At 37.4% G+C, this 14949-nt stretch overlaps 2 protein-coding genes across 8 annotated transcripts; one reads left to right on the top strand and one right to left on the bottom strand.

The window, feature by feature from the left end:
* Nucleotides 1-1788: 1788 nt before the first annotated feature.
* Nucleotides 1789-2522, bottom strand: LOC119085859 (U6 snRNA-associated Sm-like protein LSm7). The gene is made up of 3 exons (XM_037196371.1): nucleotides 2370-2522; nucleotides 2132-2294; nucleotides 1789-2069 (listed from the first exon to the last, which is right to left on the bottom strand). The coding sequence occupies exons 1-3, from the start codon at nucleotides 2385-2387 to the stop codon at nucleotides 1876-1878; spliced, it is 375 nt and encodes a 124-aa protein (XP_037052266.1). The 5' UTR covers nucleotides 2388-2522; the 3' UTR covers nucleotides 1789-1875.
* Nucleotides 2523-4066: 1544 nt separating this feature from the next.
* LOC119085814 (serine/threonine-protein kinase grp) lies at nucleotides 4067-13827 on the top strand. 7 transcript variants are annotated; one of them, XM_037196299.1, is made up of 9 exons: nucleotides 4067-4184; nucleotides 5010-5168; nucleotides 5286-5323; nucleotides 7843-8066; nucleotides 8162-8339; nucleotides 8405-8547; nucleotides 9021-9230; nucleotides 13087-13475; nucleotides 13545-13825. In XM_037196299.1, the coding sequence occupies exons 2-9, from the start codon at nucleotides 5127-5129 to the stop codon at nucleotides 13761-13763; spliced, it is 1443 nt and encodes a 480-aa protein (XP_037052194.1). In that variant the 5' UTR covers nucleotides 4067-4184; nucleotides 5010-5126; the 3' UTR covers nucleotides 13764-13825. The 7 variants fall into 7 exon arrangements, with proteins under 7 accessions (XP_037052194.1, XP_037052193.1, XP_037052196.1 ...); XM_037196298.1 differs by having other exon boundaries at nucleotides 4143-4453; nucleotides 13545-13827; XM_037196301.1 differs by lacking the exon at nucleotides 4067-4184 and adding an exon at nucleotides 4379-4580.
* Nucleotides 13828-14949: the final 1122 nt, after the last annotated feature.

The raw sequence follows: 14949 nt of genomic DNA, 5'->3' as shown, positions 1-14949 counted from the left end.
TGAGATTTTTTTTTAACGTGAATGGCATTTCAAACGGCCTTGATGATGATCTATAGATCTAATCGATATTCTATGGTAGAAAGTCTGTTGGCCTTTGAATTCTGAGAAATTATTCGTTAAAATTTCAAATCAAAGTGTAATTATGGACGGCTATTCATCTGCTATAGATAACAACGACAAAAATGTACGACAGAATCCGACTAATGCGGTCTTATAAGTAAAATGTATGTTCAAACAATTGAGGTAAAAGATTGGGAATTCTTTGGTCGAGAGAGGTACTAGACCCGACAATAATCCTGTTGATTGTCTGTGACAGATTAAGAAATATTGATACAATCACCGGTCACATGAATGAGACAGACATTCTTTCATTGTTAGTTTTGTGACTATTACGAAACGAGTATCTAGATTTGACAATAAACCTTTTCGAATGGCACGCAAACTGCGAAGTTGTTAATTCAGACTTTGGGAAACAGTGCCATCAAGGTATTTGAACATAATAAGTGTGATGTTCACAACTTTATTGCGATTCGAATCCAAAATTTAAAGATATCATGTTTTGTACTGATGGGGGTGAAAAGACTATTCCTTCTTGGGCGTTCCTAATTCTAGATATTCACTGGGATTTATCATTTTTACTGTAGCAAAAAGGATTCCAATTTACAGCTCAAGTTCAGTAATCTTGATTCCCGATCACCCTAAGAAAAAAACTCCTACTTCCCGTCCGTTCTAAACCAGTAGAAAAGGCAAGGTCCCAGTTGTAAATGTCAGTCCATAGTTTCTTAGAGGGATTCTTTTGAAATACAGCCTACCGAAATCGGACGCATTTTCCAGTGGACTTTTTTATATGTGCCTAGAAAGGACTTCGACCCTAGAACCCAAAACCACTTTCAAAAAAATTCTTCGAAGCTTTTGTGACTGGTGAAAGGTGATCAAAAACCGAAAACTTGCACTTTTCTTACCAAAATTTCTCCGGGTACACGAGCCGTACATGGTCGTGTGGGGTGTCATTAGAAAGGCAATCACATGTACTATTGAGCCAAATAGAGACTCATTGGTTTTAAAATTAATCCACATTGAAATTTGTGCAGTTGAAGTTTTCAACCGAAAACTTGCACTTTTCTTACCAATATTTCTCCAGTTACACGAGCCGTACATGGTGGTGTGGGGTATCATTTGAAAGGAAATTTTATGTGCTTTTGGGCCAAATAAGGTCTTATGGGGGTTTGAAAGCATCTACGATGAAATATGAGAAGTTGAAATGTTTAAGTAGATGTGATCACCTTTCACCAGCCATAAAAGCTTCGAAGAATTTTTTTGAGAGTAATTTTGGCTTCTAGGGTCGAAGTCCTTTCTAGGTACCTATAAAAAGTTCCACTAGAAAACACGCCCGATTTCGGTAGGCTGTTTTTCAAAAGAATCCCTCTTAACCCCTTTTTCAGTTACCTTTATGAAGGCGATTACAGCGGCGAAGTGAAACTATTTTAGTATGAAAACTTAAAAACAAAACCACAATATCATAACCCGGCCAGACGAAGAGAGTGCCTCTAATTTAACGGAGCTTTGAGCATTAGGAACTGTTAACATTCTATTTTAAGGGCAGAAAGAAAATTAAAGTTGCGCTTTGTTGAAACGACAGTAATTGCAATTTAATGCGATCGGTTTCCAACTGACTAGAATGGTAGAATTGGAGCTGTTGTTTGTAGAGACGCGTTCATTGTAGTAATCATCATTATTAATAGCAAAGGCAAAAAAAAAATGTGAAAATCAAAATTGAAAAAATAAAAATTTCTTGTTAAACCATTTACCGTGTTACTTAATCAATTTAATCAAAATTTCGCCCTTATCCATCCCCTACATTCACTTCCACACATTTTACGTATCCTGAGCAATAAACGGATTTTGTATCGCCTCCACACCGTCTTGCGGACAAATCAACACCACCGACGTACCACGGCAAACGACTAGTCCCAAATTTCTGGTATCATCGGCCAATTTGTACGGTTCGTCTGGATCGCGTAAATGTTCTGTGGTATTGTCCAGGACGAGATTCAACAACGGATCGAAACCTTTCAGAGATTGCGAAGTTTCAGTTTGTCGTTCGAATTGTATAATGGCTTTAAGTACATACCTTTCAGAACACCAGCCGCTTCTCGACCACCAGCAAATTTTACACGAATTGTCTTTTCCAGGTATTTGCTCAAGTCCAAAATTGACTCCTTTCGGCGTTTCTCTTTGCCATCTCCTCCTCCACCGCCGCCGCCACCTCCACCACCACCACCGGCACCTTGCAACTGTTAATAAGAGAATATTTGGTTGATCGGCAAGTGTTTCCACGAGAGGCAATAATGGAATATTCACAAACTCACTTTGTTTTTTTCGCTCATGGCTCCTACTTTGTACTGGATTTCGTTATTCTTGTGCAACACGAACAAACGTTTGTGTTGAGAGAAAAATAAAACTTGTAGTTGCGGTTTGAATGAAAAGGTTATGTTTTGCGTTTTATGTGTCAAAACAAATGTCAACTAAAAGAAAGCGCGCGCGCGACAAAACAAGACGGATCTGTAATACCAACATTTCTTCAAACATATTGAGTTGACATTCCCACAATTATTCAAGCTAGAAGGTTATCCGAGAACGGGCTTAGACATTCACGACATTTTTTGTACAAACTAGACGATTTCAGTGCCTTTGCCTTCGTGATAAGCTCATGATCACAAATTAATTATGATTAAATCAAAATTAATTGTATTTCCAGTGAAAATCAAAGTTCTGAAAGAATAAATTAAGACAACCGCCTCCGTTTCGGTGACACCAAATTTTATAAACACACTCACTACAGATAGTGTGAGAAAATATTTTTTTGGAAAATTGAGATTTTTTTTTGTTAAGTTGTATTTATCATATAAACTTTGCAGTCGTTGACGCCTTTGTGATCAACTCAGAGTTGTCTTAACCTGTTCTTTCAGAACCTTGGTGAAAATGGGTGAAAAAAATTGTTACAAAAACATCATCAAACTGACTTGCTTTCTCATAAATTGCGCATTTCTTTTATTTTAATCAAAACAAATTTTTAGAATGTCCTACATTTTCAAACGATCGTAAGTCCTATTGTCTGCTATAAAATTTCTTGAAAGGATTTCTTGTCTTGAACAAAAATTATCTGGATTACGTCCCTCACTTTGCTCTGGCAGCAAAGTTCACACTCGTTTAAATTTTTTTTATACAAACAACAAACAACTTATATTTCATACTCAAAAATTATTGCTCCGATACTTTCCATTTAATTAAAGAACTTAGCCTCAGGAATTTCAGGTGTCGTCGCTCGTCGAACAAAAAAGTTATCGAATAATCAAGAGACGAGACAAAAATTCTTTGATTATCTCTAAGATCACTCGTCGTCCGTCATAGCCTATATCTTCGAACTTACCCTGAGGCATTTTATTTCACTTCGATTAAAAAAAAACGTTTTTCAAAACGTTGTATACACATCTGTTGTCTCACTTCGTTCGGGCGACAACTAGCGAAATTGCCTAAAATCTATTGTGATTCGAGCCGATTTCCTTAGCGTTTCTCAACATCTTTCAGGTTTTTCCAGAGAGATCATAACAGATGGCGTTGCTTCCGCCGAAAAGAAAAAGTAAAATTTCTGAGAAATGAATGGGCCTTCTCGTCATCATAACTCAATGGTTTCGATATTGTTTTGACAATAGAAATTTCAACAGAAAATGTATGTTGACTGAATGGTTTTGTAGAATAAGTTTTGTGCCATCAACTATTAACATGTGTGTAAAGTAGAATTTGACTCATCTCTATTCTCTTGTAGTGCATAATAATTAGAAGAACGATCACCAAAACTAATTGATCAATACAAAAAGCAAAAATTGGACATGAATTGAAGCAAATTTATAATTGTATTTGAAGAAGAGCCGCTAATAATCAGACAATTTGTATTGGTAGTCAGCTTATAGACCCATCAAAGAACTGTAATATTTTCGAAAAACAAATAACGAAACAAACTGACTCATAGATAGCATCACCACCTCTAAACAAACATACCAGCTTTGATTATCGTCGGCTTCTATTTCATTCGCAGACGTTAAAGAAGAGAGACCGGTATTAGAGAATAAATTATACAATAATCGAGACAAATATTACGAATATACCATTAAAAACATCAAAAAGTAAGTAGGAAATTAGTCAAAACTGCTGCCTATTCCACAAAGAAATACACATCATCTGCGTTAATAGAGGATTTCATTTTTTGCATATCGTTAAAGGTGTTTCAAACTTACCAAACAAAAAAAAGAAGAGAAAAGAAACTCTCATTTGAATCGATAAAGAAGTGCCGACTGCCTCTTTCTCAAAAATCGATTTTGCCATTTCGTCGTGTAAAAAGTGAGCCGTGTAAAGTGTTTCGATTTGGTTGAAAATTATTAATTTTATGGAAAAAGTAAGTCAATTTTACGGATCTGATCATATGGAACGGGTAATTTTTCTGGTGTACTGTGCCGTTTTGATGGAATTGCTCGTTAAACGGTCATATTATCACTGGTATTGCCAGAAACATTTTCTCAAAAGTGCGTACATTTCGAAGCGGTATGGATGGTTGCCATGCCATATAGTTCTATTGTGATTCGTATAATTGGGACCTGGCTATGGGAATCAATTTTTTTTTGAAATTTGAATTTAAATCGAGAAGAAACGTTTGTGTAATGTACGCATAAAATTGTTCAAAAAGAAATTGGAATTCGTTTGACATCATCGAAAAATCATTTTCGTTTCCATCAGTTTTTTCTTCTTCTTTCGTTTCTCTTATTCATCAGTAAAATGAACAAGAGAAATTCTACGAAAAGAACAACGGTATCGGCTTTGTTCAACAAAAGAATTTAATTCCCTTTGCGCAATTGTCCGTATGATCATCTGATTGCATATCCTCAAACAAAAAAAGAAAAACCGAAGTCCACTTCACATATCCATTGACTAACAGAAAAATTAATTTTCTTTAGTTCCAGACTCTGTTGCCTTGTAGAAAAGTTAAATCACATCATTCAATCCTGGCTACGCGATTCATCATCAACCCTCCCTGCATGCTGAAATTATTGGCATATGTGCAACGGTAAAAAATGGCTTCACAGAACGAGAGCCATGAATTGTTCGAGGGATGGGTATGTATCATGCATTTGCTTTTCGTATTAACTCTAGTAGAGTCTACTGTGAGAAGACATTTTTAAATTGCACAAGCACCCGGACTATTTCGTTACAGTTTTTTTTCCCTTCCTCAGATTCTTGCGCAGACTCTTGGCGAGGGAGCTTACGGAGAGTAAGTACCATTTTTATTCCACAATGTAGCATGCAAAGAGGCACACTCTGAAAACTTACATTTTTTTTCATTTTTTTTTGTGTGCAAAATATATCTACCACTCAACTTCTCATCCTTTGTGCCTGAAATCGTAAGGTGTTTTAAGTTTCGTCAGTCGTAAAATCGATTTGATAAATTCGTGCAATGCGTTTCACACGGAATTTTTTTTCTTTCTTTCTTTCCTTCGTCGACAAAGATGTTTGAAGCTGTTTCGCTTCAAATGTTTTTTTTTTTAGTTGATGATGCACATACGATACATATTAAATTCTCGTTGGCACAGATGTGCCAATTGTTAATTATTTATTTTTCGGTTGTCGATGTTAGAGGGTGTGCCCGAAGTTCACTTTATTGATTTATTTGTTGTGGAAGTTCTTTAAATTTTACTCGCGATTCTAACGGTATAGACACTTTGATGGAACGGACTTTTTTTGCGGAAATGGTTACGTATGATTCTTCATATTTTTTTTTTGTTGCATCAATTCGGTTATGGCTGCGATTTGTACCGGTGAGGTTTTTCACAAAATTACCATCAACCTCTTTGTATACGTAATATCTGTGCTAAGGTTCGATTGGTTTTAAAAGAAAGAAATTGTTAGGTCTCCCGCTTAGTATTGCCAATAAATTTTGTGAGCGTGATTCGTAGGAAGAAATTAATTTTTAGTTCAAAGGCTGAACCACTTTTAGTGCGAAAATCAAAAAAAATTTTGTTTCGATCGGATTTTGGGACACCACTTGATGGATAGATTACAATGGTAACAGCATTCGTAACGGCAATGATAACGGCAATGGTAACGGCCATGGTAACGACAATGATAACGACAATGGTAACGGCAATGGTAACGGCAATGGTAACGGCAATGGTAACAACAATGGTAACAATGAGTGAATTTCTTGAACATTTCCCAGTTTATCTTTTTCGTATAGCCATTCTCAACACTCGGTATATTTAATTGTCTTCATTACGCCTTCCATTGCCGTCCTGTATTCATACACAAAAAGGTTACCATGACAACGAGCTAAATGAAAAAGCCAACGAAATAATTTCTTTTTCTAGTGAAATTGTCTAAATTCTATTGTGATTTGAACTGATTTCCTTAGCATTTCTCAACATCTATCAGGTTTTTCCAGAGAGATCATAACAGACGGCGTTGCTTCCGCCGAAAAGAAAAAGGAAAATTTCTGAGAGATGAATAGGCCTTCTTGTCATCATACATAACTCAATGGTTTCGATATTGTTTTGACAATAGAAATTTCAACAGAAAATGTATGTTGACTGAATGGACTGGTTTTGTAGAATAAGTTTTGTGCCATCAACTATTACAATGTGTGTAAAGTTTTGATGGATAGATTACAATGGTAACGGCAATGATAACGGCAATGGTAACGGCAATGGTAACAATGAGTGAATTTCTTGAACATTTCCCAGTTCATCTTTTTCGTATAGCCATTCTCAACACTCGGTATATTTAATTGTCTTCATTACGCCTTCCATTGCCGTCCTGTATTCGTACACAAAAAGGTTACCATGACAACGAGCTAAATTTATTTTCCGAACTTCTCATAAATTGATGCCGCTATGCTCTGCTCACCAATTGTCGCTAATACTTGAAAGTGCAGTTACAACGGTCTCAGCATTTAATATTCGTCGCCGCGAATACTCCTGGGATTTGCACGCACAATCGTTTCGTGAACTGACAATACAAAACCATCAATTGCATTGTTATGATGAACGTAGCGGTAGCGTCGAAGGCTAGCATGGAAATAATGCCGGTATCCTGGTAGTTACCGGGAAATTTTATTCGTCAGAATTTGATTACCGAAAAATTGAACCCTTGCAGAACAAACCCACCGGGAAATGTATGACCGCGATTCCTTCCAGTAGCCTCAAGAATTAAAAGCTCCCGAGGATTTGTTTCTCTTGAAGGGTTATAAGTCTAGGGGAGCTACTGTGGAAGAACCAAAACTCTCGGTGAATTATAACAATCCAAAGATCAAACACTCATAGGTCTCGGACGCTCTCAATAAAATGGTTGTGTTGGACACCTTTGCCTTTGTCCAATACTTTAACGTTGATAGAGGATGATCCAAAGATCAGTGTGCACAAACTTATATTACAAAATTGATACCAGTGTAACAACTGGTGGCGGGCTTCCTGAAGTTCATGGTCCACTAGAATTAATACTTTACAATAAGTAACCAAGTCGCTCGACAAGTAGATTATACTTCATCGTCGAAGTTTTAGATTTTCAAGAAAACGGAGGTATGAGCGGTGCTGACGGTGTGTTACTACATCACATTGAATCGAATGAATCTGTGACACAAGATTTTACTGTAAAAGCCCTCCAATGTTACACTATTCCTACTATAAAGCACAAAAATTACAATTAATTTCAATTGAAACTCCCCAACCACACCCACACCCCAGACCATTCTCTGTACCATGTACTTCAATGCCATTCTTTCCATTTCAAAATCAACAGAGTCAAACTGCTAATCAACAAACGAAATGGTGACACAATTGCAATGAAAATGATCGATCTACTCCGGCATCCAGACGCAACAGCTTCCGTGCGAAAAGAGGTTGGCATCCAGAAAATGCTGAACAACAAACACATTCTCCGATTGTATGGCAAACGTACCGAGTGCGACGTTGAGTACATTTTCTTGGAGTATGCCGTCGGCGGGGAACTATTCGATCGAATAGGTTGGTAATCTGGATGGAGTTGAAATCCACTTTTGTAATTGAACTTTGTGTTTGGACGAAGAAGCGTAATGCGAAAAACAATGTGTGTCATTTAGAACCGGATGTGGGAATGGAACGACACAGTGCTCAACGTTATTTCAAGCAGTTGCTGGAGGGTGTAATATATTTGCATTCGAGAGGCATCGCGCACCGTGACTTGAAGCCGGAAAATCTGCTGCTCGACAAAAATGACAATCTGAAAATATCGGACTTTGGAATGGCCACACTATTCAGGTAGTACGTACACTGCGAGCATGCAAATTAAATTGCTGAAATTTACATCAAAATCTCAAAAATAGAGTGCAGGGAAAGGAACGACTGCTCGATAAACGGTGTGGCACGTTACCGTATGTGGCGCCTGAAGTGTTAGCCGGTTCGTACCGCGCTCAGCCAGCCGATCTATGGTCGTGCGGAATTATATTGGTGGCTATGATCACGGGAGGTAGGTCAATGTCCGATAATTTTGTGCAGAAATTTTGCTAGCATTTTGTTTGGTTTTGTTTTGCGAGAGTATTCTTTTTGAGTTTTTTGTTTAAATCATTTTTGTTGGGTCTTTGGTATTCTAGCTGTAGATTGCATTGAAAATATCTAAAGCTTTAATACCAGAGGTCTGACTGAAATTGCTTGCTGCACATAGACAATTTTTATTACTCACTTTGTTCACCACCATACGCCTAATCCTGAGTTCATTCACCTGACAGTTACCCAATTGCACGCTTATCAAATAGATTTTCCTGTTTGTCGTCTTGTCACAGATGCCCTAACTTCCCCACTTTTTTCTTCCGTTTTATTTCTGAAACACGTCCCCTCTGTACATAAATTCCCATACATAGTGATAGCATAACAGACCATTTCTGGTCGTCTCGAAACATTTTGTCGTAACGCATTTCTTTTAACGCCACTGTTCCATTGCAGAATTACCGTGGGACAAACCGGGCACCGATTCGTCACCGTACATCAAATGGAAAAGCAACGATCGTTGGACGACGATTATGCCGTGGCGGAAAGTGGACACGCTCGCCCTGTCGCTGCTTCGGAAGATGTTGGATCCGAATCCGACAAAGCGTTTGGTGATGGCCTCAATCGTCGATCACAAATGGTGTAACATGCTCTTTGAGAATTCAGGTACGGTCCAGATTTTGGTGATTTCATTGAGTTTTGTGATTTGATCAAATTTTTTGGAAACAATACTGCGACGGAGATTAGTACTGCGTTCCAGGATTGGACTGAACTGCTTTTGGTTTTGTAAAATTTGGAAATTTAGAGCAAAAAGTTGTTCCCTGTCACACAACTAAAAATTTTTTCCTAAAACGTCAACCTCTCAAAGCTTCTTTGTGAAGCAGAAGTTTTGGTTGAACCTTCCCTAATCATAAATTTACCGTTAGCGCTGGTTCAATCGAAACTCCTGGTTCACAGAAGGATTTTTAGATGTCGACGCGGTGGGAAAAAATGTTAGTTGAGTGGCAGTGAACAACTTTTGCCTCTAAGCGTCATGTGAAATCTTACCTCTAAATATCGAAATTTTACAAAGCAAAAAGTAACGCTCGACTAGAGCAGCCCCATCCTGCTTCGGTCAGCTCGAGAGCTAAAATATTGACACGGTAAATTATAATTTGTGGCTGTAATGAAACTGTGTAGTCGTCAAAACTACATTGAGTTTCATTGATAAAAAGAGTTCAGTCGGCAATACAAACGGCACACCGATTTCAATCCAGAAATTCCATAACCATAGACCATCTATTCATTGAGTGTCCAGCCCGTGAGACCATCGCATTCCAGGGTATGATAGTTGCATATTCTCATTTGTGAAGCGAAAATTGCAGCCCTCGTATTAGGTGTCATAAAGCTATTGAAGTGCTCTTTCATCAATCATCAGTTCAAGTAGATTGTTCTAAGGCCTACAATGGTCACTTGTTTAAACACAAGCCTTTTTGAACAGATAATTGGTCCGCTCCTTTAAAATTTTTACCGCACACTTTACTGATCCATCGAGACCGGTTGAGTTGGACTTTCGTCACCCGAACATCGACTAAGGCTCATAAGAGTTTAATTACTCAGGTCTTGAATAATCGACTTTTTCGAACAGTGCGACAGTGAATGTAAATGACACGGTCGTTAGTCGGTATCAGAGGTTTTCTGTTGTATATGTCTCTTTGTTACTGCGACATATGTCTCATACATTTACAGACTTACTAACAACCATGCTATTTACATATGTACTATCGTGCTCTTGGAAAAGACGATTGAGTTTATTTTCCAAGACCTGACACTATAAAGAAACTATACCCAAGACAGTTCGATCACCCTTCCCACCCAACATTCAAAATTATGCAAATTGGTGGTTTAACCTTGAACCTTTTCTTGATTGCAGACAATATAATGAAACATTTCCCATATTATTTGTGCCCTGTCTCCCTCTCTACTTTGAAATTTTGTTTGCTCACAATAAAATGCTGACATTGAATGTAATTGTTACAAAGTACGTATCAAGGCCGTGTCTTCTAATATGCTGCATGTACAGTATACGTTTCATCTCGTAGCTACCTTTTTAATATTGCTTCTGCTACAATTAATGGAAAAATTTCCGTGTTTCCGAGAAGTTTTTAAATTCTTTCTGTAGAGTACGAACAAACAAAGTTAAATTTCATTATTTGTACAGCGTGTGTGAGAGTGCAGTTAGAGTTAAGTTTTTCATGAAAACGTTCGAAAACACTTCTCCGAACCATTTATCCGTTTCATTTTGTTCAATAAAAATTTTCTTCGTCAACACTTTTTTCTGTGTGAAAGCCGGTCTCGCATTTCGTCGGTAATTGGCAGCGATTCTTAACTGTAGAACGAATCATACAATGCTATTGAAGTTTTCAATCGCAAACATAGTTTCGAACACAAAAAAGAAACTCTTTATTCACAGCTGTGTATCGAAACTTGTGATTGCAATTTGTTTACTTTACCAGTCCATTTCAATCATCAGGAAGTAATTGCCATTCCGGAAATTTAAATTGAATTTTCCTTCATTTTATTTCGTGCATTTTTCTGAATCTAAACAGTGCCACTCAAGAAGCAGAAAAACATCGCAAATTTGTGAATTGTAATGCATAGCTTTCGTTAATAATATTTTAGGATTTTTGATTCACTTGGCGGTCAATTCGGTGCTACAGGCTCAAGTGATTTCCGAGCAATAAGTTTTATCTTTTAAGATTGGTGGGAGAAACATTCAACCTGGATTATATCAAATGAAAGATTGGTTGAAGAAATTGCTAATAGGTGTCGTCGCTTCCTTGCATGTCCTAAATGGCTACAGAGATCAGCGATCATTTTCGCTTTATGTTGAAAATGTTGAAAAAATCATTATTTTTGGAGAGAAGCTTATACATTCGTCTGGGCCTCTCCTTTTCCTCTGACGAATGTTTGACGACAACCCAGAGCCTATTATTGCTCTTCAAGTTAAAAAAAGAAGAAGTTTTCAAGGTCTCTTCATTGATGTTAGACTTTAGAAAACTCATCCTTAGTACATTGGTTTTCGCTGGGTTATTGGTAAATTTATTTACCGAATCTACATTGTGCTCATCTTTAGAAGACACAATTTTAGATTTATCAGTTTAAAAGTCATCGAAGTTCCCAGTCAATTAAAACAACATGCTTCTCAGTCTATGATATTTTGGCGCGAAATTTGAATTCGCTAAGGCGTTTTCAAATTTTCCGCCAAAACTCTTGAAAAACTGTCAAATTTGTTTTTTTTAGAATGAATCAACTGTAATTTCCACTTACCTAAACCGGACCGTGATAGAGACAAAATTGAATTTTTTCAATTTTTGCTTTGTTTTCTTGACAGCTTGCTCTCTCACTGAGTACTTTTGTTGACTGGACAGTGAAGACATTGAATTTTTTTTAAATTTGAAAAGTTTGAGCCTTTAAAGGTCAATACCCCCCACCCCACACATTTAAAACCGAACATTTTGTACGCTTCGTCTGATCTAAATGCTATTGGAAATGAAGATCGGAAGAAATTGTCCCTATTGAAAGTTGTGTACCTTAACATTTTACATTCCAGTCTCATGTTCCCAACTATCTGTACTAATGAACTCTGTTATTGATTAGTGTCGCAGATTGAATTTGTGGAGAAATATTTAACGAATCGCAATCCAACAAAAACAAGGAATGAGGAGTGCCTACGACGAGGCCTACGATATATTATGATCGCACTGTACCACGGAATGTCGATTATTTACCGAGTTGTATATTTCAATGGACAGACTGTTTGTACAGGTACTTAGTGACTCTCAGTTGTTTGGATTTCTGAGAGCATTATGGTGCCTGACCGAACGGTTTTGTCATAGCAACAAACAATCATCATAACGTAATTAACACAATGTTTAGTCAGTCCATTGTCTGAGTAGATGAGCTAGGAATCGCTAATGTGAAGTCTCTAATCAATTTCTAAGCTTTGGCGCTTTAGCTGTATGATAGATTTGTTATTTCATAAAGCTAGATTACCAAAGCATTGGAATTGTTTTCCTTACATCAAAACTATGCAATGATCGCGTTGCATATCGATGGCTGACATGTCGATTTTTTTTGCTGATGTTCACAGAGTAGTCTTTTTTGCTTAATTTATTATTTTTTATTTGTTATCTGATCTTTGGTTGTTTTAGCTGTATGCTTATGTTAAAGACTCATATGGCTTTACGACCAAATACCAGATGGCATTTATTTTCTTTCGTTTGGTTTATTTTTTTATTTATTTTAATATTTCATTTTTGTTGTTACGTTGTGCATGCGAACCATTACAAATATGGCAAACTAATCGTTCAGTGTTTTTCCTTCGTTTTAACATTACATTTTGATTTCTTATTCTTTACTGTGGCTCTTGGCTCCGTCAAGCCCATAGACAAATTTAATTTTCGAACAACCTCCGACCCTACATCATCCATCCAAGCATTACTCTAACTAATTTTTCTCTTTCTATCCATTTCCTTTCAAGATTACAAACACAATCGCGACTGTACCGATTCATCGTCTCCCCGTGCCAAACGCCAACGTCATGGTTCCAGCGACGACTGTATCCAATCGAATTACGCCAGTTCACACGTTCAACAGTCGCAGCCGGCCCATTCAGACTCGCGGCGAACAAACGTTGTACAAGACATTGAAGCACGGTATTCGTGCTTCTCGCAGCCGGCCAATCTGGATGATCTGTTATTGAATTCTCAAATGAATCCGACGCAGAGCACCAATCAGAACATATTCCAACAGTTGGTGCGTCGAATGACAAGGTTCTTTGTGTCGACCGATATCGACACGTCAATCAAACGATTGTCAAATATCTTTGACCATTTGGGTTTCACTTGGAAGATCAACGATTGCGGCATGGTAAGTTGAACAAATTCAGACAGTGAAGTGGTATCAGTGTGAGACTAACGTCTGTTTTTCTATTCAAAGATGTCAATTTCGACGATTGATCAGCACAAATTGCTGTTAGTGTTCAAAACGAATCTGGTAGAAATGGATGGAAATATTCTGCTTGACTTCCGGCTATCAAAAGGATGCGGTTTAGAATTTAAGCGACGATTCATTAAAATCAAATCAATGTTGACTGATGTTATTGTTAAGGGACCTGTTACTTGGCCCATTGCGGTCGCCACTCACTCGATGCCTTAAAGATTAGTAGACCTAGCCGATTTACAAATTTAAAAAATAAAAAGTTTTTTTTATTGACACTGAACGAATGTGACCGAATTTATTTATTCCAGTTCGCTTAATGCGACAACATCCTTCCGAAGATGTCGCTGCACGATGAGTTCTTATATAGTGGGCCGAGAACTCACGAACATATTACCTCACAAGGTCATGTTGTTAGACGAAGAATGGTTGTTCTATTGCTTGTACCTTCAGCGGTAGGGGTACCTTATTGGCAGCCAACATTGAAAAGAAATGAAATTTATCAGAAAACGTATTTCGAGCCTGATCAGTTCAAAATTCGAAAATTTGACCTATCTGGCATGACTGACCATTCAATTGCATCCTTTGCACTCTTGTCACATTGACATTGGTTATTCTACAATTACGATGTAAGCTGACTGAGTGTACTCAATGGATGTGTTATCGATAGTAGCAACTCTACGACAAAATTCTCGTCCTGAAGCTGAAGGCTACCAATACGGTACTTTAGAGTTTTCGAATGTTTCATCTTTCGGTTCAAAGACCTTCCTGGCTCTTTTTCTTTTCTTTTTTTTTTTGAGTTTGCTCTACCATTTAAGAAGAAGTTTGTTGGTCGATTTTGGGTGTAGCATCAAGTTTCGCTGATGTCTACCAATTACTGTTACTTCAAATTATTTGAATCAATTTTTATCAATAACTCTAATAACTCTAGATGAAATGACGAAAAGTGATGGAAAAATTTGAGAATTTTTGGAAATTAAATTTCCTTAAAATAGGCCCTGGCTACAAGTGAAAAATCTCGAAATTTTTAGAGGGCTGACAGGACTCATTATCCATTGACACCCTACACGACCATATTTTTCCGTCACAGAAAGAAATGGAGGTGATTTTTCACAATGTATTTGAACCCATCAAATTTTGGAAAATCGTCGAACTTTGACGTTCCCCAAAATTTGGGGCCAAAATAACGTTTTTACTTGTGGAACCACGGAGCTCAATAGACATTGCCATACAGTACCATACAGATCGTAGGAACTACGGAAGTAGTTGGCTTCGAGACTCGGTTTATATTAATGTGTCTAGTAAAGTGAGTGAAGCACGTGAGTAACTTTAGGCTCGAGACAAAAAAATGAAAGGAAGAAACAGTTCAGGGCCGCTACCAAAATTGACCATTTGTTTGACGTTC

The sequence above is a fragment of the Bradysia coprophila genome, chromosome IV (genome assembly GCF_014529535.1).
Source record: "Bradysia coprophila strain Holo2 chromosome IV, BU_Bcop_v1, whole genome shotgun sequence".
NCBI lineage: Eukaryota > Metazoa > Arthropoda > Insecta > Diptera > Sciaridae > Bradysia > Bradysia coprophila.
The sequence above is the reverse complement of the archived record's forward strand: the minus strand, read 5'-3'. Positions and strand labels throughout refer to the sequence as shown.